Source organism: Salmo salar, chromosome ssa16 (genome assembly GCF_905237065.1).
Source record: "Salmo salar chromosome ssa16, Ssal_v3.1, whole genome shotgun sequence".
In the NCBI taxonomy this organism is placed as follows: domain Eukaryota; kingdom Metazoa; phylum Chordata; class Actinopteri; order Salmoniformes; family Salmonidae; genus Salmo; species Salmo salar.
Genome location: NC_059457.1, coordinates 34,949,086 through 34,966,597, shown reverse-complemented (window position 1 = coordinate 34,966,597; position 17,512 = coordinate 34,949,086). Strand labels below are relative to the sequence as shown.

Sequence of the window (17,512 nt, the reverse complement as noted above, 5' to 3'; positions counted from 1 at the left end):
CCATTTTGGAGTTTGGTTATAGCGGTGACATTTTAAAATGTTAGCATAAATTACAGCACTTACTATGGTGATAAATGGAAAAGTCATTACCAGAATAAAACCGATATCACAAATACCTGCTAAATGCAGCTAATAACCTTTGTTATAATTTTGGTATACATATTGAATTATTTGTGAATTTGACATTGTGCTTTTATTCATTAGTTTATTAGTTACTTTTGAGTTACATTTGTTTATTAATTAGCAAGTGTGTGCAGAAACCGGACCCAATTCTGATGAATTATTTTGAAATTATAGCCACTTTTTTGTGCTGTCAAAATGTCTGTTGTTTGCTGTTGTCAAATGTGTGGTTTTGTAATGTATGAGATGTTTTTTATGCTGTATTAGGTAGATTTCCTGTCCCTCTGATAGATATACATGTGTAATGCCCTGTCTCTCCTCCATACAGAGAGTGGTTCTTCCTGTTGTCCCACGAGGTGCTGAACCCCATGTACTGTCTGTTTGAGTACGCTGGGAAGAACAACTACTGCCTGCAGATCAACCCCGCTTCCTCCATCAACCCTGACCACCTCACATACTTCCGTTTCATAGGGCGATTCATCGCCATGGTGAGCAATGCTTAATTGGCAAATTTGGTGCAGATTTGCAACAACAAAAGTAAACTACAGCAATAGTTATGGTTAGAATTGAACATGATGAGGATGTGTTGCACAGAAGGATTTTTAGGAACAGGAGAGGAGAGCACAGTGTATGATGGTCTGTGTATGTGTTCCTTAATCTCTAAATCGTTTTAAAGCCATGTTCCTAAACCAAGTATAGAACCCTCCCCACCCCCACCGCCTAGCTTTCCAAACCCAACTCTCTCTGGGACAATATCCAGAAGCGACAGGCCCCAAAACCAACAGCCCCCCCCCCCATGACCTCACTGCCGAACACAGACCACACCTCTTATCCACCGTTTCACTACTAACTGAATCAATCTTTTCCACACACAGACGGACTTGTAACTTACTCAATGCGTTTTCTGTGTGTGCGTTCTGTTAGTATTGAAACGGTGCGTGTTCTCACTTTACTGTGGTTAGGCTAAATGTGTCTTCATCTATGTGTATCAGCACAGGAGCGAGATGAAGCTTATGACATGTTTTGGTGTAGTACTTATCGTATCCACTCTCTCCTCCCCTCTCCCTCTAGGCTCTGTACCATGGCAAGTTCATCGATACTGGCTTCACTCTGCCGTTCTACAAGCGAATGCTCAACAAGAAACCCACTCTGAAAGACTTGGAGTCTATTGACCCTGAGTTTTACAACTCCATCATGTGGGTGAAGTAAGTACTCCGCCCCTTCATTATGTCTGTTTGATTGTGTCCGCCCTTGTGGCAAATTGTATGAATCTGAAAAGTATGTGACGAGTGTGATGGAAGCTTAAAGCTTCAATAAGTTTACGATGCATCTGTGATCTGTCTACAGAGATAACAGTCTGGAGGAGGGTGGGGTGGAGCTGTACTTTGCTCAGGATATGGAGATTCTGGGGAAGGTGTCCACCCACCAGCTGAAGGATGACGGAGAGGACGAGCTGGTCACCACGGAGAACAAGGAGGAGTACATCAGGTCAGCCATCTCCATCACTACTTTGTCCTTCTAGTCCGTCTCTGTCAGTCACTGTGCTATCCGTCACTGGTGCGCCACAGACTAGCATTCGTCTTGTTTCATCTTGACACTTACGTCAATGAATATCCTTCCTTGTTGCCTAGAAAATGCTATTTTATCATCCCTGTCTCTCTACAGTCTGCTGACAGACTGGCGGTTCACACGTGGGGTGGAGGAGCAGACCAAAGCCTTCTTGGATGGCTTCAATGAAGTCGTGCCTCTTGAGTGGCTTCGCTACTTTGACGAGAAAGAGCTAGAGGTAGGTAATGAGGCTGGAAGAAAATGCAGGAAGTGTGCTCGGTTAGATAGGCGGAGTTAGAGCTTATGGAGCTTTCACAATGACTTAAGTTGGTAGAGGGGACTATTTGTTGCAGATTCCCTTTCTGTGACTGTGGGTTAATGGTATGTTCTCATTCCTCCCTCCAGCTGATGCTATGTGGGATGCAGGAGATAGACCTCAGTGACTGGCAGAAGAACACCATCTATCGGCACTACACCAAGAACAGCAAGCAGATACATTGGTTCTGGCAGGTACAGTACAGTGGCCTCTCTTTACTGCTGGCTGTGTCTCTGTGTGACTGTCTATGTCTCACTATGTGTACGTATTGCCCGTGTCATGAGTCTTACCTGTGTATTGTGTAGGTGGTAAAGGAGATGGACAATGAGAAGCGGATCCGCCTTCTCCAGTTTGTCACAGGAACATGCCGTCTGCCAGTCGGAGGCTTTGCTGAACTCATAGGTGCAGTTCATCCGCCATTCAATAACCACCTTTTTCACTGTCAAATGTATTTTGCCTAAGAATCTAACATAGTCTCTTTTTCCCTTAGGGAGTAATGGGCCACAAAAATTCTGTATAGACAAGGTGGGGAAGGAGACTTGGCTTCCAAGAAGCCACACCTGGTGAGACTGACGTTTTCCTGAATTCCTTTGCCATAGTTGATTTATTGTTGATTATCTGTCCTATGATAATATCAATTAATTTTGTGTCTATGTGTATCCCTACTGAACACAAACTGATCCCTCACTCTTTCTTTTCTCTCCATCTCAATCACTCACACAGCTTCAATCGCCTGGACTTGCCACCCTACAAGAGTCTGGAGCAACTGCGAGAGAAACTTCTGTTTGCCATCGAGGAGACTGAAGGATTCGGGCAGGAATAAGGGAAAAATAATCACATAATGAGTGAGGGAAGGTGGATAGAGAAGGAAGAGTCATTCATTCAAGTAGTTTTTTGTTGTTAATCACAGGAATATGAACTCTCCGATCATCTAGCCCCCACTTCCAGATCATGTGTGGTTGGGAGACCTTATATAACCATCGGACTGTGGGTGCCCACCTGTACCTATCCTCACACTAGGTTGTGGGTACAAGGGAACCAGGGTCAGAGTAGGGAACAGGTGTGTGAGCTGAGGAATGGTCCAGAAAGATTAGTGTTACGATATATAACCCTAAACCCTCTGTCCTGCCTGAAGACGCCAGCCACTAGATCTAGAGCACACCAGAAGCATAAAACAGGATAATGTCTTCAAATAATTGTATCAACTGCAAATCGCAACAACAGCACAGCTACAGCCAGTATATCATATCTATCTAAGAGAAATTAACATTTAAAAATGAGAGCGTGTGTTTGAATGGGAGAGAGAATGGTTATAATTAGTGACTTCTGTTAAGAGGAAAGATTGGTGAGATGTGATTTTCTTTTCTGTTCATTGTGAAATTCATTATTACCTGTACATAGCTAAAATAAATGACTCAAATCTTGAAGTGGGTTGATTGTGATGGTACAAGGAACCAATTTTCTTAACGCCTTGGTTAGAAATGTTTTACCTGAATCTGGTTTTGGTTAGAATGTCATTCTATTGCTAGAACACTGATTTGGTTATCCAGCCAGCCATATTAGTGTGCTAACAGTATTTCTGTGAAACACTGTCAATGACCTCCCATTTCAAACATAAACTTCGACTTCAGATACTGACAGGAGACAATGACAATGTAAGCAAGTAATAATACATAGTTACACATTTTGGGCACATCAAGCATTTCATGATAAAATAAGACTTGTGCTGCTGAAATAAGTCGACATTCAATTTTGACACTAATATTTACATGGATTAATGAATCTCAAAATGTATGCACAGTAGTGCAACAATGGTAAAACATCAATGAAGGTCCAAAACATTGTAATGCTTGGGCCTATGCTGAGATCGAGCTGCCTTGGGCAATGTCTGGAAGCACACAGCCAGGGATGGGCAAAAATGACAAAATACTATTACAAAATACCATAAAGATCAATTTATCAAAATGTATCAAAATAAATTATAGAATATTTTCAAATACAAGTAGCCTGCCCGAACAGCACCAACATTCTCAGTAACTGTTACAGTAATGTTTTACTTGCTATGAGTGTGATATGTGTTGCTTATCTACCTTAGTTGAATGCACTGACTAAATCACTCTGGATAAGAGTGTCTGCTAAATGACCAAAATGTTACATTTGTATGTGAAAATGAACATACCAGAATGAACTGCAAAGCAAATGACAGCAATATTTCCACATATAACTGTCACCATTCCTATTATGTTTCATGTTTCATGAACCTTGAAATAAGCCTAGGCCAAAGTACCAGAGTAGACCTACAGCTATGTAAACTTGAGTGTAGAGTAGGCCTATATCGATGCAGAGTGATGATTTTCCAGAAAAATGTCTAATCAGCCCTGAACATTTGCATTATCAATGGGCATGTGAGGAGCAGGAACACACACAATTTAGAGGCAATACAGAACTTTTGCCTCTGGGGGTGCTCTTTAGCCAAAAGGAGTAAAAAATTGGCTGAAATATTGCACGAACATTTCTGGATTAGACATAATGGTTTATGTTATATCAAATCAGGGGTGCAACTTTCACTGGGAAGGGGGGAATTCTGAAATTCCCTTTTTGTCCCCCCCCAGTTTTATCATTGGAATGTGATGCAAAACGAGGCTAAGGTGTGATTTAGGACATGCGGACGCCTCCGAGCGGTCAGGTTGGCTGTTTGGAGTGATTATCCGACTGGATTAAAAAAAAGAAGTTATACTCCTGTATCAAATCATATGTGAATAATGAACAGTACAGGCTACACTCAAGACAAAATGTGAGGCAAACAATTGGCAAATAAACCTCTGTACAGCCAGTAAGGGCCATGGTGACAATGAACAGCAATTGGTTGATAAATAATTTATGGTTCCATCATTTCCAGTAACATTGTACCATGTTGTTGTTTGACCAGTACTTGATTGACATCTTTTAGAGACCTTCAAACTAAATACTTTCTGGAAGATAAAGTTTATTATGTAGTGTGTATGAATACTAGAATATCCTCATCCATTCATGTCTTGCATAGGTTAAAGGAATAATCCACTCAAAAACTCATGGTATTTCTTTTGGTATTTTTTCATTAGTCCACTGTTGATACAGGGCACATTGATGACGTTATTATCGTGCATGGTGAATCTGACCAAATTAATGGGTGATGGTACTTTTGATTTAATATCTCGACAAAAACAAATTTTTTATGTCGTGATCATGAGATAAATAAGTTGTGATCTTGACATAACAATGGATATATTTTTTCTTCTTTCATATATCCTCTCTGCTCTTATGTAAATATTAGAGAGAGAAGCGGAATGAAAAATGTGCAATGCAATGAATGTATCAGTGAGATACAACTATAATAAAAGAGCATAGTTTTTTTATTTAATTAACTAACCAGCACAGCAGGGGGCTCATGCCACCACAGTTAGCTAGTTGGTTTAAAACTCACTACTATTGCTGCAGTATGTGGGCTACTGATGAGATTTCCCAGCTGTGCTACGAGTGCTTCAGCGAGTTGCCCAAGAGAGGAAAGCCCGAGCCGGGCAGAGAGTGGATGCTGTTGGCCGCGGTAGTAAAAGTTTGCGTCCCTGAAACAAGAGAAAGGTCAAATATAAATGCACCTCATTGACATTGTTTCTTCCCCTTCAGTTCATAATACAAATATCAGAGAAATAACTATATATGTAGGCAACACAAGCAAACTGTACTTGATTTTCTATGAGTGAATGTCAGTACAATAAAGACTTTGTTTTATCTCCACTGTTGCGGAGGTGGTGTCTTTGGGAGCTGGCACCAAGTGTATTTGGCACTTAACCATGAGCTCAAAGGGTTGGTATACCTGCACAGCTCACACTTACACATACACAACTTTTTCTCACACACCTTGCTCTCACCCTTTCACACAAAAACACACACACACGAAGCATAGATACGTAGTGGCTCAGTCACCTTCTCGTCCTATCAGGAGATGTGCTTAATGACCGCCATAAAGAAGTCATTGCCAGGAGGGGCTGCATTAGGTGAGAGCGTGTCCAACCTGGTCTCATAGACTAGACGTAACATAGTAATTGTCAATCCGGGACACTCAAATTAGTACAATATGTTACGTTTGGTATGGTTACATAAGACAGATGGCAAAAACAGAAGTAGGATGGTTGGTTGGTTGGTCGAGGTGGATGGGTGGGCATATAATGTGAACGTTTAGCAGCCCAAAGGATGCGAGTTCGAATCTCATCACGGACAACTTTAGCGAATTAGCTACTTTTCAACTACAGCTGGCGGGTTACACACTGCATCGGCAGGAGAGAACAGCAGCTGGTGCACGATATCTAAGGAAGTCTTGAGATTTTGCTCGCCTGAGGTAGAGTATCTCATGATAAACTGTAGACCACACTATCTACCTAGAGAGTTTTCATCTGTATTTTTCAAGGCTGTCTACATACCACCACAGACCGATGCTGGCACTAAGACCACACTCAAGGAGCTGTATACCGCCATAAGCAACAGGAAAACGCTCATCCTGAGGCGGCGCTCCTAGTGGCCGGAGACTTTAGTGCAGGGAAACTTAAATCTGTTTTACCACATTTATATCAGCATGTTAAATGTGCAAACAGAGGGGGAAAAAAACTCTAGACCACCTTTACTCCACACACAGAGACGCGTACAAAGCTCTCCCTCACCCTCCATTTGGCAAATTTGACCATAATTCTATTCTCCTGTCCTGCTTACAAGCTAAAATTAAAGCAGGAAGCACCAGTGACTCGGTCAATAAAAAAGTGGTCAGATGAAGCAGATGCTAAGCTACTGGACTGTTTTGCTAGAAAAGACTGGAATATTATCTGGGATTCTTCCGATGGCATTGATGAGTACACCACATCAGTTACTGGCTTCATCAATATGTACATTGATGACGTCATCCCCATAGTGACTGTACGTACATATCCCAACCAGAAACCATAAATTACAGGCATCATCTGCACTGAGCTAAAGGGCAGAGCTGCCGCTTTCAAGGAGCGGGACTCTAACCCGGAAGCTTATAAGAAATCCCGCTATGCCCTCTGACGAACCATCAAACAGGCAAAGCTTCAATATACGACTAAGATCGAATTATACTACACCGGCTTCGACGCTCGCATCGCATGTAGAAGGGCTTGCAAATTGTTACAGACTACAAAGGGAAGCACATCCGAGAGCTGCCCAGTGACACGAGCCTACCAGACGGGCTAAATTACTTCTATGCACGCTTCGAGGCAAGTAACACTGAAACATGCAAGCACCAGCTGTTCCGGACGACTGTGTGATCACGCTCTCCACAGCCGATGTGAGTAAGACCTTTAAACAGGTCAACATTCACAAGGCCGCAGGGCCAGACGGATTACCAGCACGTGTACTCCGAGCATGCGCTGACCAACTGGTAAGTGTCTTCACTGACATTTTCAACCTCTCCCTGTCAGTAATACCAACATGTTTCAAACACTAAGGTAGCCTGCCTAAATGACTACCGACCCATAGCACTCATGGCTATAGCCATGAAATGCTTTGAAAGACTGGTCAAGGCTCACATCAACACCATTATCCCAGAAACCCTAGACCCACTCCAATTACCATACCGCCCCAACAGATCCACAGATGATGCAATCTTTATTGCACTCCACACTGCCCTTTCACACCTGGACAAAAGGAACACCTATGTGAGAATGCTATTCATTGACAACAGCTCAGCGTTCAACACCATAGTGCACTAAAGCTCATCACTAAGCTAAGGACCCTGGGACTAAACACCCCCCTCTGCAACTGGATCCTGGACTTCCTGACTGGACGCCCCCAGATGGTAAGGGTAGGTAACAACACATCCGCCACGCTGATTCTTAACACAGGGGCCCCTCAGGGGTGCGTGCTCAGTCCCCTCCTGTACTCTCTGATTCACTCATGACTGCATGGCCAGGCTCCAACACCATCATTAAGTTTGCCAATGACACAACAGTGGTAGGCCTGATCACAAACAACGACGAGTCAGCATATAGGGAGGAGGTCAGAGACCTGGCCGTGTGGTGCCAGGACAACAACCTCTCCCTCAACGTGATCAAGACAAAGGAGATGATTGTGGACTACAGGAAAAGGAGGACAGAGCACGCCCCCATTCTCATCGACAGGGCTGTAGTGAAGCAGGTTGAGCCCTTCAAGTTCCTTGGTCTCCACATCACCAACAAACTATCATGGTCAAAGCACACCAAGACAGTTGTGAAGAGGGCACGACAAAACCTATTCCCCTTCAGGAGACTGAAAAGATTTGGCATGGGTCCTCAGATCCTAAAAAGGTTCTACAGCTGCACCATCGAGAGCATCCTGACGGGTTGCATCACTGCCTGGTGTGGCAACTGCTCAGCCTCCGACTGCAAGGCACTACAGAGGGTAGTGCATACGGCCCAGTATATCACTGGGGCTAAGCTTCCTGCCATCCAGGACCTCTATACCAGGTGGTGTCAGAGGAAGGCCCTAAAAATTGTCAAAGACTCCAGCCACCCTAGTCATAGACTGTTCTCTCTTCTACCGCATGGCGAGTGGTACCGGAGCGCCAAGTCAAGGTCCAAGAGGCTTCTAAACAGCTTCTACCCCCAAGCCATAAGACTCCTGAACATCTAATCAAATGACTACCCAGATTACTTGCATTGCCCCCCCCCCCCCCCCTTTTCGCTGCTGCTACTCTCTGTTATTTTCTATGCATAAGTTTCTTAAATAATTCTACCCACATGCATATATTACCTCAACTACCTTGACTAACCGGTGCCCCCATACATTGACTCTGTACCGGTACCCCCTATATATAGCCTCACTAATGTTATTTACTGCTGCTCTTGAACTATTTGTTACTTTATTTCTTATTTTTGGGGATATTCTTCTTAAAACTGCATTGTTGGTTAAGGGTTTGTAAGTAAGCATTTCACTGTAAGCTCTACACCTGTTGTATTCGGCGCATGTGACAAAGAAATTTGATTTGATTTTGACCTGCAGGGGTCAGTCTACTTCAGTGCAATAGTAGTGGGGAGATATCCATACAGCCATCAGGCCATACAGAGCACTCTGATCACCAGGTGAGCTACTACATATGGGAAAAGTGGAGCGACTGGAGGGGTTTGGAGGGAGGTAGAAGAAAGGAAAGTTCAAGGCTCGGCCTCTCAGCTTGCATGTGATGTTTGTGTGAACCGCCAGCTCTGTGTTTTTAGTTGACGACTCATCTGGTGGCTCATCATGCAATATGGCTTCTCACAATCCTACTGTACAGTATGCCCTGGTGAACTATGAAGGAGCAGAGCCCATAGCCTGTTAATCAGGTCTGGGCTCTGTCCTTTTGGGGGCCCCCCAACCAAACCTTGTGGAAAAAACATTTTAGTGGCCCCTCTCTTGACAATGGAGAGAAACATTTACGTTTTTAAAATACATTCCTACAAATCTACTCATTTTGCCATGGGGAAGAGAGAAAACATTTTCAGTTTTATAGCTTATTTCCTGCAATTCGACCCATTTTGCCATGGAGTCAAGATAACTTTTTGCAGTTTTAAACACCCACAAGAATGGAAATTCCCTTTTTTCAGCTAAAAAAAATCATGCCCATAGCTTACCCATGATGTTCCAAAATTATTTCTAGTCAATAAGACAATTTTAGTCAAAGTATGATATACTTTGGGGTTGAAGGGGGAAATCCGAAGAGGTAACTTTTGATATTTTCCGTGCCAATGCCGTGTGGTTCCCCTATGATATTATGTCCTAATACTTTTCTGTCTATTTTTCTTTTCAGGGCTGGGTTTTAGTTGAATGTTACCACCCACCAGCAAAGCATTGTTTATTATTCAGAAACAGTGTGCTGGGTTGGGACAGGGTAAACAGGTCTGGAGGGGAATCCAAGGGAGTGGTGGTGTGGGGAGTCCAGAACAGGGTAGCAGGGTGGTGAGATGTGGAACAGGAGACAGGAGACAGAGTCAGGGCGGCAAAACTGCAGTGAGAGGATTAACAGCGTCAAGCAGGGAAACAGGTACAGCAGGGTAACAGGATCTAGAATAATAATAATGACTAGAAGCATAAACTGACTGAGCAGAGATTATGATCTGGCAAAGTGGAAGTGACAGAACTGAGTATTTGTAGAGGTCTTGATAATGGAACAAGTTGCAGCTGGTAGGGATCGGCTCTGACTCCAGCACACAATCACACACACACAAACAGAAAGGGAGAGAGAGAGCGAGAATGAGAGAACTTGGGGAATGGCTGCAGGTCAAGCAGACACCGGATGACCACTAGGGGGTGTAGCAGGAGCAGATGTGAAATAGTCTGTATAAAAAAAGATGTATGACCCTTTTATAAATGGTAAAATTGTGTGTAATATGATTGCATTTTGCAACCCCGGTGTTTCGTTTCGTGTCCAATGCACTCAGGATGTTGTTACATATAATTTACGGAGTGCCCCATGAGCAAAGTCATTGTAGCCTATCATTTCACTTCCCCTAGCTATGAGAACCATGGCATGAGCACGGGCTTGGCATTGCTGTAGCGCAGCCTGCCAGAAGCCTACCAAAGGTTGCATTGTGTCCATTACAATGTAGAATCTAGTCCAAACTGTTCGATGGTTAGGCTATTGTAACAATGTGCGCTGAGAGTCGGGAAACAAATTCAAGGAGTGAGTGTTTTAATAAATAAACCTAACATAATACAAAACAAGAAAACACAAACAACGCACAGACATGTCACAGAAACAGAAACAATGACGCCTGGGGAAGGAACCAAAGAGAGTGACATATATAGGGAAGGTAATCAGCGAAGTGACAGAGTCCAGGTGAGCATAACGATGGTGACAGGTGTGCACCATAACAAGCAGCCTGGTGACCTAGAGGCTGGAGAGGGAGCACATGTGACAGTACCCCCTCCCTGATGCGCGGCTCCAGCCGCAGGACGCCGACCAAAATGATGATCCCGGAGATCAGGAGCAGACCGGTCACCTCTGCTGAGGCACGGGAAACCTGTCAGTCCGGCTGAGATACGGGAGCATGGTGACCTAGAGCGCCGGAGAGAGAGCATACGTGACAGTACCCCCTCCCCGGCGCATTCGGCTCCAGCAGCAGGACGCCAACCAATGAGACTGATGCACGGGAGCCTGGTGTTCCGGCTGAGGCATGAGAACATGACGAGCGGGAGGAAGCAGGGGAGCCTGGCGATCCGGTGAAGGCATGAAAGCCCGATGAGCCGGCTGTAGCAGGGGAGCCTGGCGATCCGGCTGAGGCATGAAAGCCCGACGAGCCGGCTGAGGCAGGGTAGCCTGGCGATCCGGCTGAGGCATGAAAGCCCGACAAGCCGGCTGAGGCAGGGGAGCCTGGCGATCCGGCTGAGGCATGAGAGCCTGACGAGCCGGCGGAGGCAGGGGAGATCTGGCTAACGCATGAGAGCCTGTAGCGGCTTCTGGACCCAACGTCATTTACACTGACACAAAAAAAACACTCCATGATGCTTCCCATGGACTGAGACATGATCAGCAGATAATAAACCTGAATTAACAGGGTAAAATGATGAGACAGAGAAACGTTAGTAGGATTCAGTAGTTGGCACTCTCCAAAGTTTATAAAAATATTGTTCTCTTTTGGTAATCTTTTTTTGTTGTCAAAATCACATTTTTTTAAGAATGTTTTTTGTTTCACCTTTATTTAACCAGGTAGGCTAATTGAGAACAGGTTCTCATTTACAACTGCGACTTGGCCAAGATAAAGCAAAGCAGTGTGACACAGACAACAACACAGAGTTACACATGGAGTAAACAATAAACAAGCCAATAACACAATAAACAATTCAATGACACAGTACAAAAAAGAAAGTCTATATACAGTGTGTGCAAAAGGCATGAGGAGGTAGGCAATAAATAGGCCATAGGAGCGAATAATTACAATTTAGCAGATTAACACTGGAGTGATAAATGAGCATATGATGATGTGCACGTAGAAATACTGGTGTGCAAAAGAGCATAAAAGTAAATAAATAAAAACAGTATGGAGAGGAGGTAGGTAGATTGGGTGGGCAATTTACAGATGGACTATGTACAGCTGCAGCGATCGGTTAGCAGCTCAGGTAGCTGATGTTTAAAGTTGGTGAGGGAAATAAAAGTCTCCAACTTCAGCGATTTTTGCAATTCGTTCCAGTCACTGGCAGCAGAGAACTGGAAGGAAAGGCGGCCAAATTATGTGTTGGCTTTGGGGATGATCAGTGAGATATACCTGCTGGAACGTGTGCTACGGGTGGGTGTTGATATCGTGACCAGTGAACTGAGATAAGGCAGAGCTTTACCTAGCATAGACTTATAGATGACCTGGAGCCAGTGGGTCTAGCAACGAATATGTAGCGAGGGCCAGCCGACTAGAGCATACAGGTCGCAGTGGTGGGTGGTATAAGGTGATTTGGTAACAAAACGGATGGCACTGTGATAGACTGCATCCAGTTTGCTGAGTAGAGTAATGGAAGTTATTTTATAGATGACATCGCCGAAGTCGAGGATCGGTAGGATAGTCAGTTTTACTAGGGTAAGTTTGGCGGCGTGAGTGAAGGAGGCTTTGTTGCGAAATAGAGAGATGTTTAATATGAGTCTGGAAGGAGAGTTTACAGTCTAACCAGACACCTAGGTATTTATAGTTGTCCACATATTCTAGGTCGGAACCGTCCAGGGTGGTGATGCTAGTCGGGCGGGCAGGTGCGGGCAGCGAACAGTTGAAAAGGATGCATTTGGTTTTACTAGCGTTTAAGAGCAGTTGGAGGCCACGGAAGGAGTGTTGTATGGCATTGAAGCTCATTTGGAGGTTTGTTAGCACAGTGTCCAAGGAAGGGCCAGAAGTGTACAGAATGGTGTCGTCTGCGTAGAGGTGGATCAGGGAATCGCCCGCAGCAAGAGCGACATCATTGATATATACAGAGAAAAGAGTCGGCCCGAGAATTGAACCCTGTAGTTCCCCCATAGAGACTGCCAGAGGTCCGGACAACATGCCCTCCGATTTGACACACTGAACTCTGTCTGCGAAGTAGTTGGTGAACCAGGCGAGGCAGTCATTAGAAAAACCAAGGCTATTAAGTCTGCCAATAAGAATACGGTGATTGACAGTGTCGAAAGCCTTGACCAGGTCGATGAAGATGGCTGCACAGTACTGTCTTTTATCGATGGCTGTTATGATATCGTTTAGGACCTTGAGCGTGGCTGAGGTGCACCCGTGACCGGCTCGGAAACCAGATTGCACAGCGGAGAGGGGACGGTGGGATTCGAAATGGTCAGTGATCTGTTTATTAACTTGGCTTTCGAAGACTTTAGATAGGGAGGGCAGGATGGAAATAGGTCTGTAACAGTTTGGGTCTAGGGTGTCACCCCCTTTGAAGAGGGGGATGACCGCGGCAGCTTTCCAATCTTTAGGGATCTCGGACGATACGAAAGAGAGGTTGAACAGGCTGGTAATAGGGGTTGCAACAATGGCGGCGGATAGTTTTAGAAAGAGAGGGCCCAGATTGTCTAGCCCAGCTGATTTGTACGGGTCCAGGTTTTGCAGCTCTTTCAGAACATCTGCTATCTGGATTTGGGTGAAGGAGAAGCTGGGGAGGTTTGGGCGAGTAGCTGCGGGGGGGGCATAGCTGTTGGCCGGGGTTGGAGTAGCCAGGAGGAAGGCATGGCCAGCCGTTGAGAAATGCTTATTGAAATTTTCGATTATCATGGATTTATCGCTGGTGACCGTGTTACCTAGCCTCAGTGCAGTGGGCAGCTGGGAGGAGGTGCTCTTGTTCTCCATGGACTTTACAGTGTCCCAAAACTCTTTGAAGTTAGAGGTACAGGATGAAAATTTCTGCTTGAAAAAGCTAGCCTTTGCTTTCCTGACTGACTCCGTGTATTGGTTCCTGACTTTCCTGAACAGTTGCATATCGCAGGGACTTTTTGATGCTACTGCAGTCCACCACAGGATGTTTTTGTGCTGGTAAAGGGCAGTTAGGTCTGGAGTGAACCAAGGGCTATATCTGTTCTTAGTTCTGCATTTTTTGAACGGGGCATGCTTATCTAAGATGGTGAGGAAATTACTTTTAAAGAATGACCAGGCATCCTCGACTGACGGGATGAGGTCAATATCCTTCCAGGATACCCAGGCCAGGTCGATTAGAAAGGCCTGCTCGCAGAAGTGTTTTAGGGAGCGTTTGACAGTGATGAGGGGTGGTCGTTTGACCGCAGACCCATAGCGGATACAGGCAATGAGGCAGTGATCGCTGAGATCCTGATTGAAAACAGCGGAGGTGTATTTGGAGGGCAAGTTGGTCAGGATAATGTCTATGAGGGTGCCCATGTTTACGGATTTAGGGTTTGTACCTGGTGGGTTCCTTGATGATTTGTGTGAGATTGAGGGCATCTAGCTTAGATTGTAGGACTGCCGGGGTGTTAAGCATATCCCAGTTTAGGTCACCTAACAGAACGAACTCTGAGGCTGGATGGGGAGCGATCAATTCACAAATGGTGTCCAGGGCACAGCTGGGAGCGGAGGGGGGTCGATAGCAGGCGGCAACAGTGAGAGACTTATTTCTGGAGAGATTCATTTTTTTAATTAGAAGTTCGAACTGTTTGGGTATAGACCTGGAATGTATGACAGATCTTTGCAGACTATCTCTGCAGTAGATTGCAACTCCTCCCCCTTTGGAAGTTCTATCTTGATGGAAAAAGTTGTAGTTGGGTATGGAAATCTCAGAATTTTTGGTGGCCTTCCTAAACCAGGATTCAGACACGGCAAGGACATCAGGGTTGGCGGAGTGTGCTAAAGCAATGAGTAAAACAAAGTTAGGGAGGAGGCTTTTCGATCACAGAAGTCAACAAATGAGGGTGCCTGGGGACACGCAGGGCCTGGGTTTACCTCCACATCACCTGAGGAACAGAGGAGGTGTAGGATGAGGGTACTGGTCGCCTACTGGACATTTCATATCCAGTATCAAAAAAATTAAAGTTCTCAGGTTCAAAAATGATCACCATACATCTACACATTCACATTATATATAACTCACTGGACTATCAGTGTCAATTTCGAAAAAGCTATAAATTACTGGAGGCCTGTGCTAACCAATGCTACAACCATTACATTATCAACCAATTAACGTGTAAGCTAACACTGACTGAAACCATCTACTCTAGAGCTAACTAGCGCTTAGCCAAGCTACATTTGGTTAGCATCAAGCTAGCGAACTGTTAAACACTGTTTTCGTACAAATATTAAAACTTTAACACATTTTATAGTGACATCACATATTTACATATATTACCTGAACTAAACTGAGCCTTTGAGCATAGAAAATTAAACAAATAGTTTGAGAAATGTTGTTGAAAAAAAGTACAAAATGTTCGAACACCCTAAGAATTGGTTCTTAACTGAGTTGCCTAGTTAAATAAAGGTAAAATAAAAAAATATTTAATCCCTTCTCTTACATGTAAACCATTAGAACCTAGCCAACCTCCATTACTTACAATGGGAAAACACCAACCAGTTTTTCACTCGGTTAAAACTCCTTTCAATTGTCTTCAAACATTACCAAACTCATGGACTATGTAGTTAACCATGTTGCCTCAATATTTTGAGAGTCATATTGCACTTTTACACATTACATACCTGAATTAACAGTGTAAAATGATGAGACGGAGAAACGTTAGTAGTGTTAAGTAGTAAGCTTTCTCAAAGAAAACTCCAAGACCTCACGATCTCAGTAACTCTCCCCATTGATGCCACAGCTTCCCGTAGTGGCAGTAATCATATCCATTACTTTAAATGCAAATAGTATTAGAAAATGATACAAGGGATGGCTATATAAAATGGCAAACGAAACAAAACGTAAAAAATATGACCATACATATTTGTGTGTGTCACATTATGTGTGTTTCTGTTTGATCGTGTGTGAGACAGAGTAGGGAATTAGAACGTGATTAGTGACCCCCACTGTTTAAACAAATTTGAGTACAACTAGAAGTTCCTCTGTGTTTCTCCAGGTGTTCTGTCGTGACAGCCCTGCCTGCTGGCTTCACAGTGCAGCCTCCAGAGCTCCTGCAGTCTAGCCTGGAGTTTGCTCACAGCCAGGCACAGATGGAGCACGGTCAACAGCCAAGCCAGGGCAGAGTCTCACCCTGTGGAGCAAGTGGGAATACTGTTGTTTTACCCCCCTCAGTCACTGTCTCGTTACGCAACACTTGTCCTTCACTCTTCACCCTATTTGTCATCTGTCATCCCATTTCACCTCATGTGCTCTTTATAACTGCCCTAATCTTTGCTCAGCCTAAGGATATTGTCTGGCACACAGCACATGACATCTGTTTATGTGTACATCAGTGTTGGGGAAGCTACTCTGAAAATATAGTTTACCAAACTTCACACTGGAAGATGTTAAGCTACACTAAAGCTACCCTTAAGAAAAATCTAGTTTACTTAACTAAAGTTATTTTGAAAAAGTAGTTTACTACATCCAGACTACTTTGTGATAAATTATCATATCTAATTCTGAAACGTCATAGATTACAAATTGCAGGTACAGATCACTCTGAAGTCAGATGTCCAACAGAATGTGTAATTTAGCCTATTAAACACAAAACTATGTTTTAAGCACCTTAATTGGGGAGAACGGGCTTATGGTAATGACTGGAGCGGAATCAGTGGAATGGTATAAATACACTACCGGTCGAAAGTTTTAGAACACCTACTCATTCAAGGGTTTTTCTTTATTTTTACTATTTTCTACATTGCAGAATAATAGTTAAGACATCAAAACTATGAAATAACACATATGGAATCATGTAGTACAGGCAAGATGGCACCGACAGAGAGGATCGCCTCGCTTCTAGTCCTTAGTAAACTATGCAGTGTTTTTTTTTATGTATTATTTCTTACATTGCTAGCCCAGAATATCTTAATTGTTATTACACACAGCCGGGAAGAACTATTGGGTATAAGAGCGATGTCAACTTACCAGCACTATGACCAGGAATATGACTTTCCCAAAGCGGATCCTATGTTCGAACCACCCAAGGCATTCGAACTGATTCCAGAGGCTGACCCAAAACAACGTCTTCGCAGGAGAGGTAGAAGGAGCGGCCTACTGGTCGGACTTGGAGGTACGCACACCACCCACCGCTTCCGAGTATTTTACTCACTAAACTCAAACAGGATGTACCTGTGACAAGGACCATTCAACGCTGGTCTGACCAATCGGAATCCACGCTTCAAGATTGTTTTGATTACGCAGAGTCGGACATGTTCCGGATAGTCTCAGAGAATAATATAGATTTATACGCTGATAAGGAAGTGCATAGGAGATGTTGTACCCACTGTGACTATTAAAACCTACCCTAACTGGAAACCCTGGATAGATGGCAGCATTTGTGCAAAACTGAAAGCGCAAACCTCCGCCTTTAACCATGGAAAGAAGACCGGGATTATGGTCGAATACAAACAGTGTCGTTTTCCCTCCGCAAGACAATCTAACAAGCGA

General features: G+C 44.1%; 1 protein-coding gene across 3 annotated transcripts in view; it reads left to right on the top strand.

Moving 5' to 3' along the window:
* wwp2 (WW domain containing E3 ubiquitin protein ligase 2) overlaps positions 1-3,408 on the top strand; it is a 45,754-nt gene extending 42,346 nt beyond the window's left edge. For all 3 annotated transcript variants that reach the window (XM_014148917.2, XM_014148918.2, XM_014148916.2), the window contains 8 exons: positions 449-608; positions 1,192-1,325; positions 1,468-1,608; positions 1,786-1,906; positions 2,074-2,178; positions 2,290-2,386; positions 2,475-2,547; positions 2,708-3,408. In XM_014148917.2, the coding sequence (XP_014004392.1) occupies positions 449-608; positions 1,192-1,325; positions 1,468-1,608; positions 1,786-1,906; positions 2,074-2,178; positions 2,290-2,386; positions 2,475-2,547; positions 2,708-2,807 (931 nt within the window). In that variant the 3' untranslated portion in view covers positions 2,808-3,408. The remainder of the gene's footprint in view (positions 1-448; positions 609-1,191; positions 1,326-1,467; positions 1,609-1,785; positions 1,907-2,073; positions 2,179-2,289; positions 2,387-2,474; positions 2,548-2,707) is intronic.
* The last annotated feature ends 14,104 nt before the right edge of the window (positions 3,409-17,512 follow it).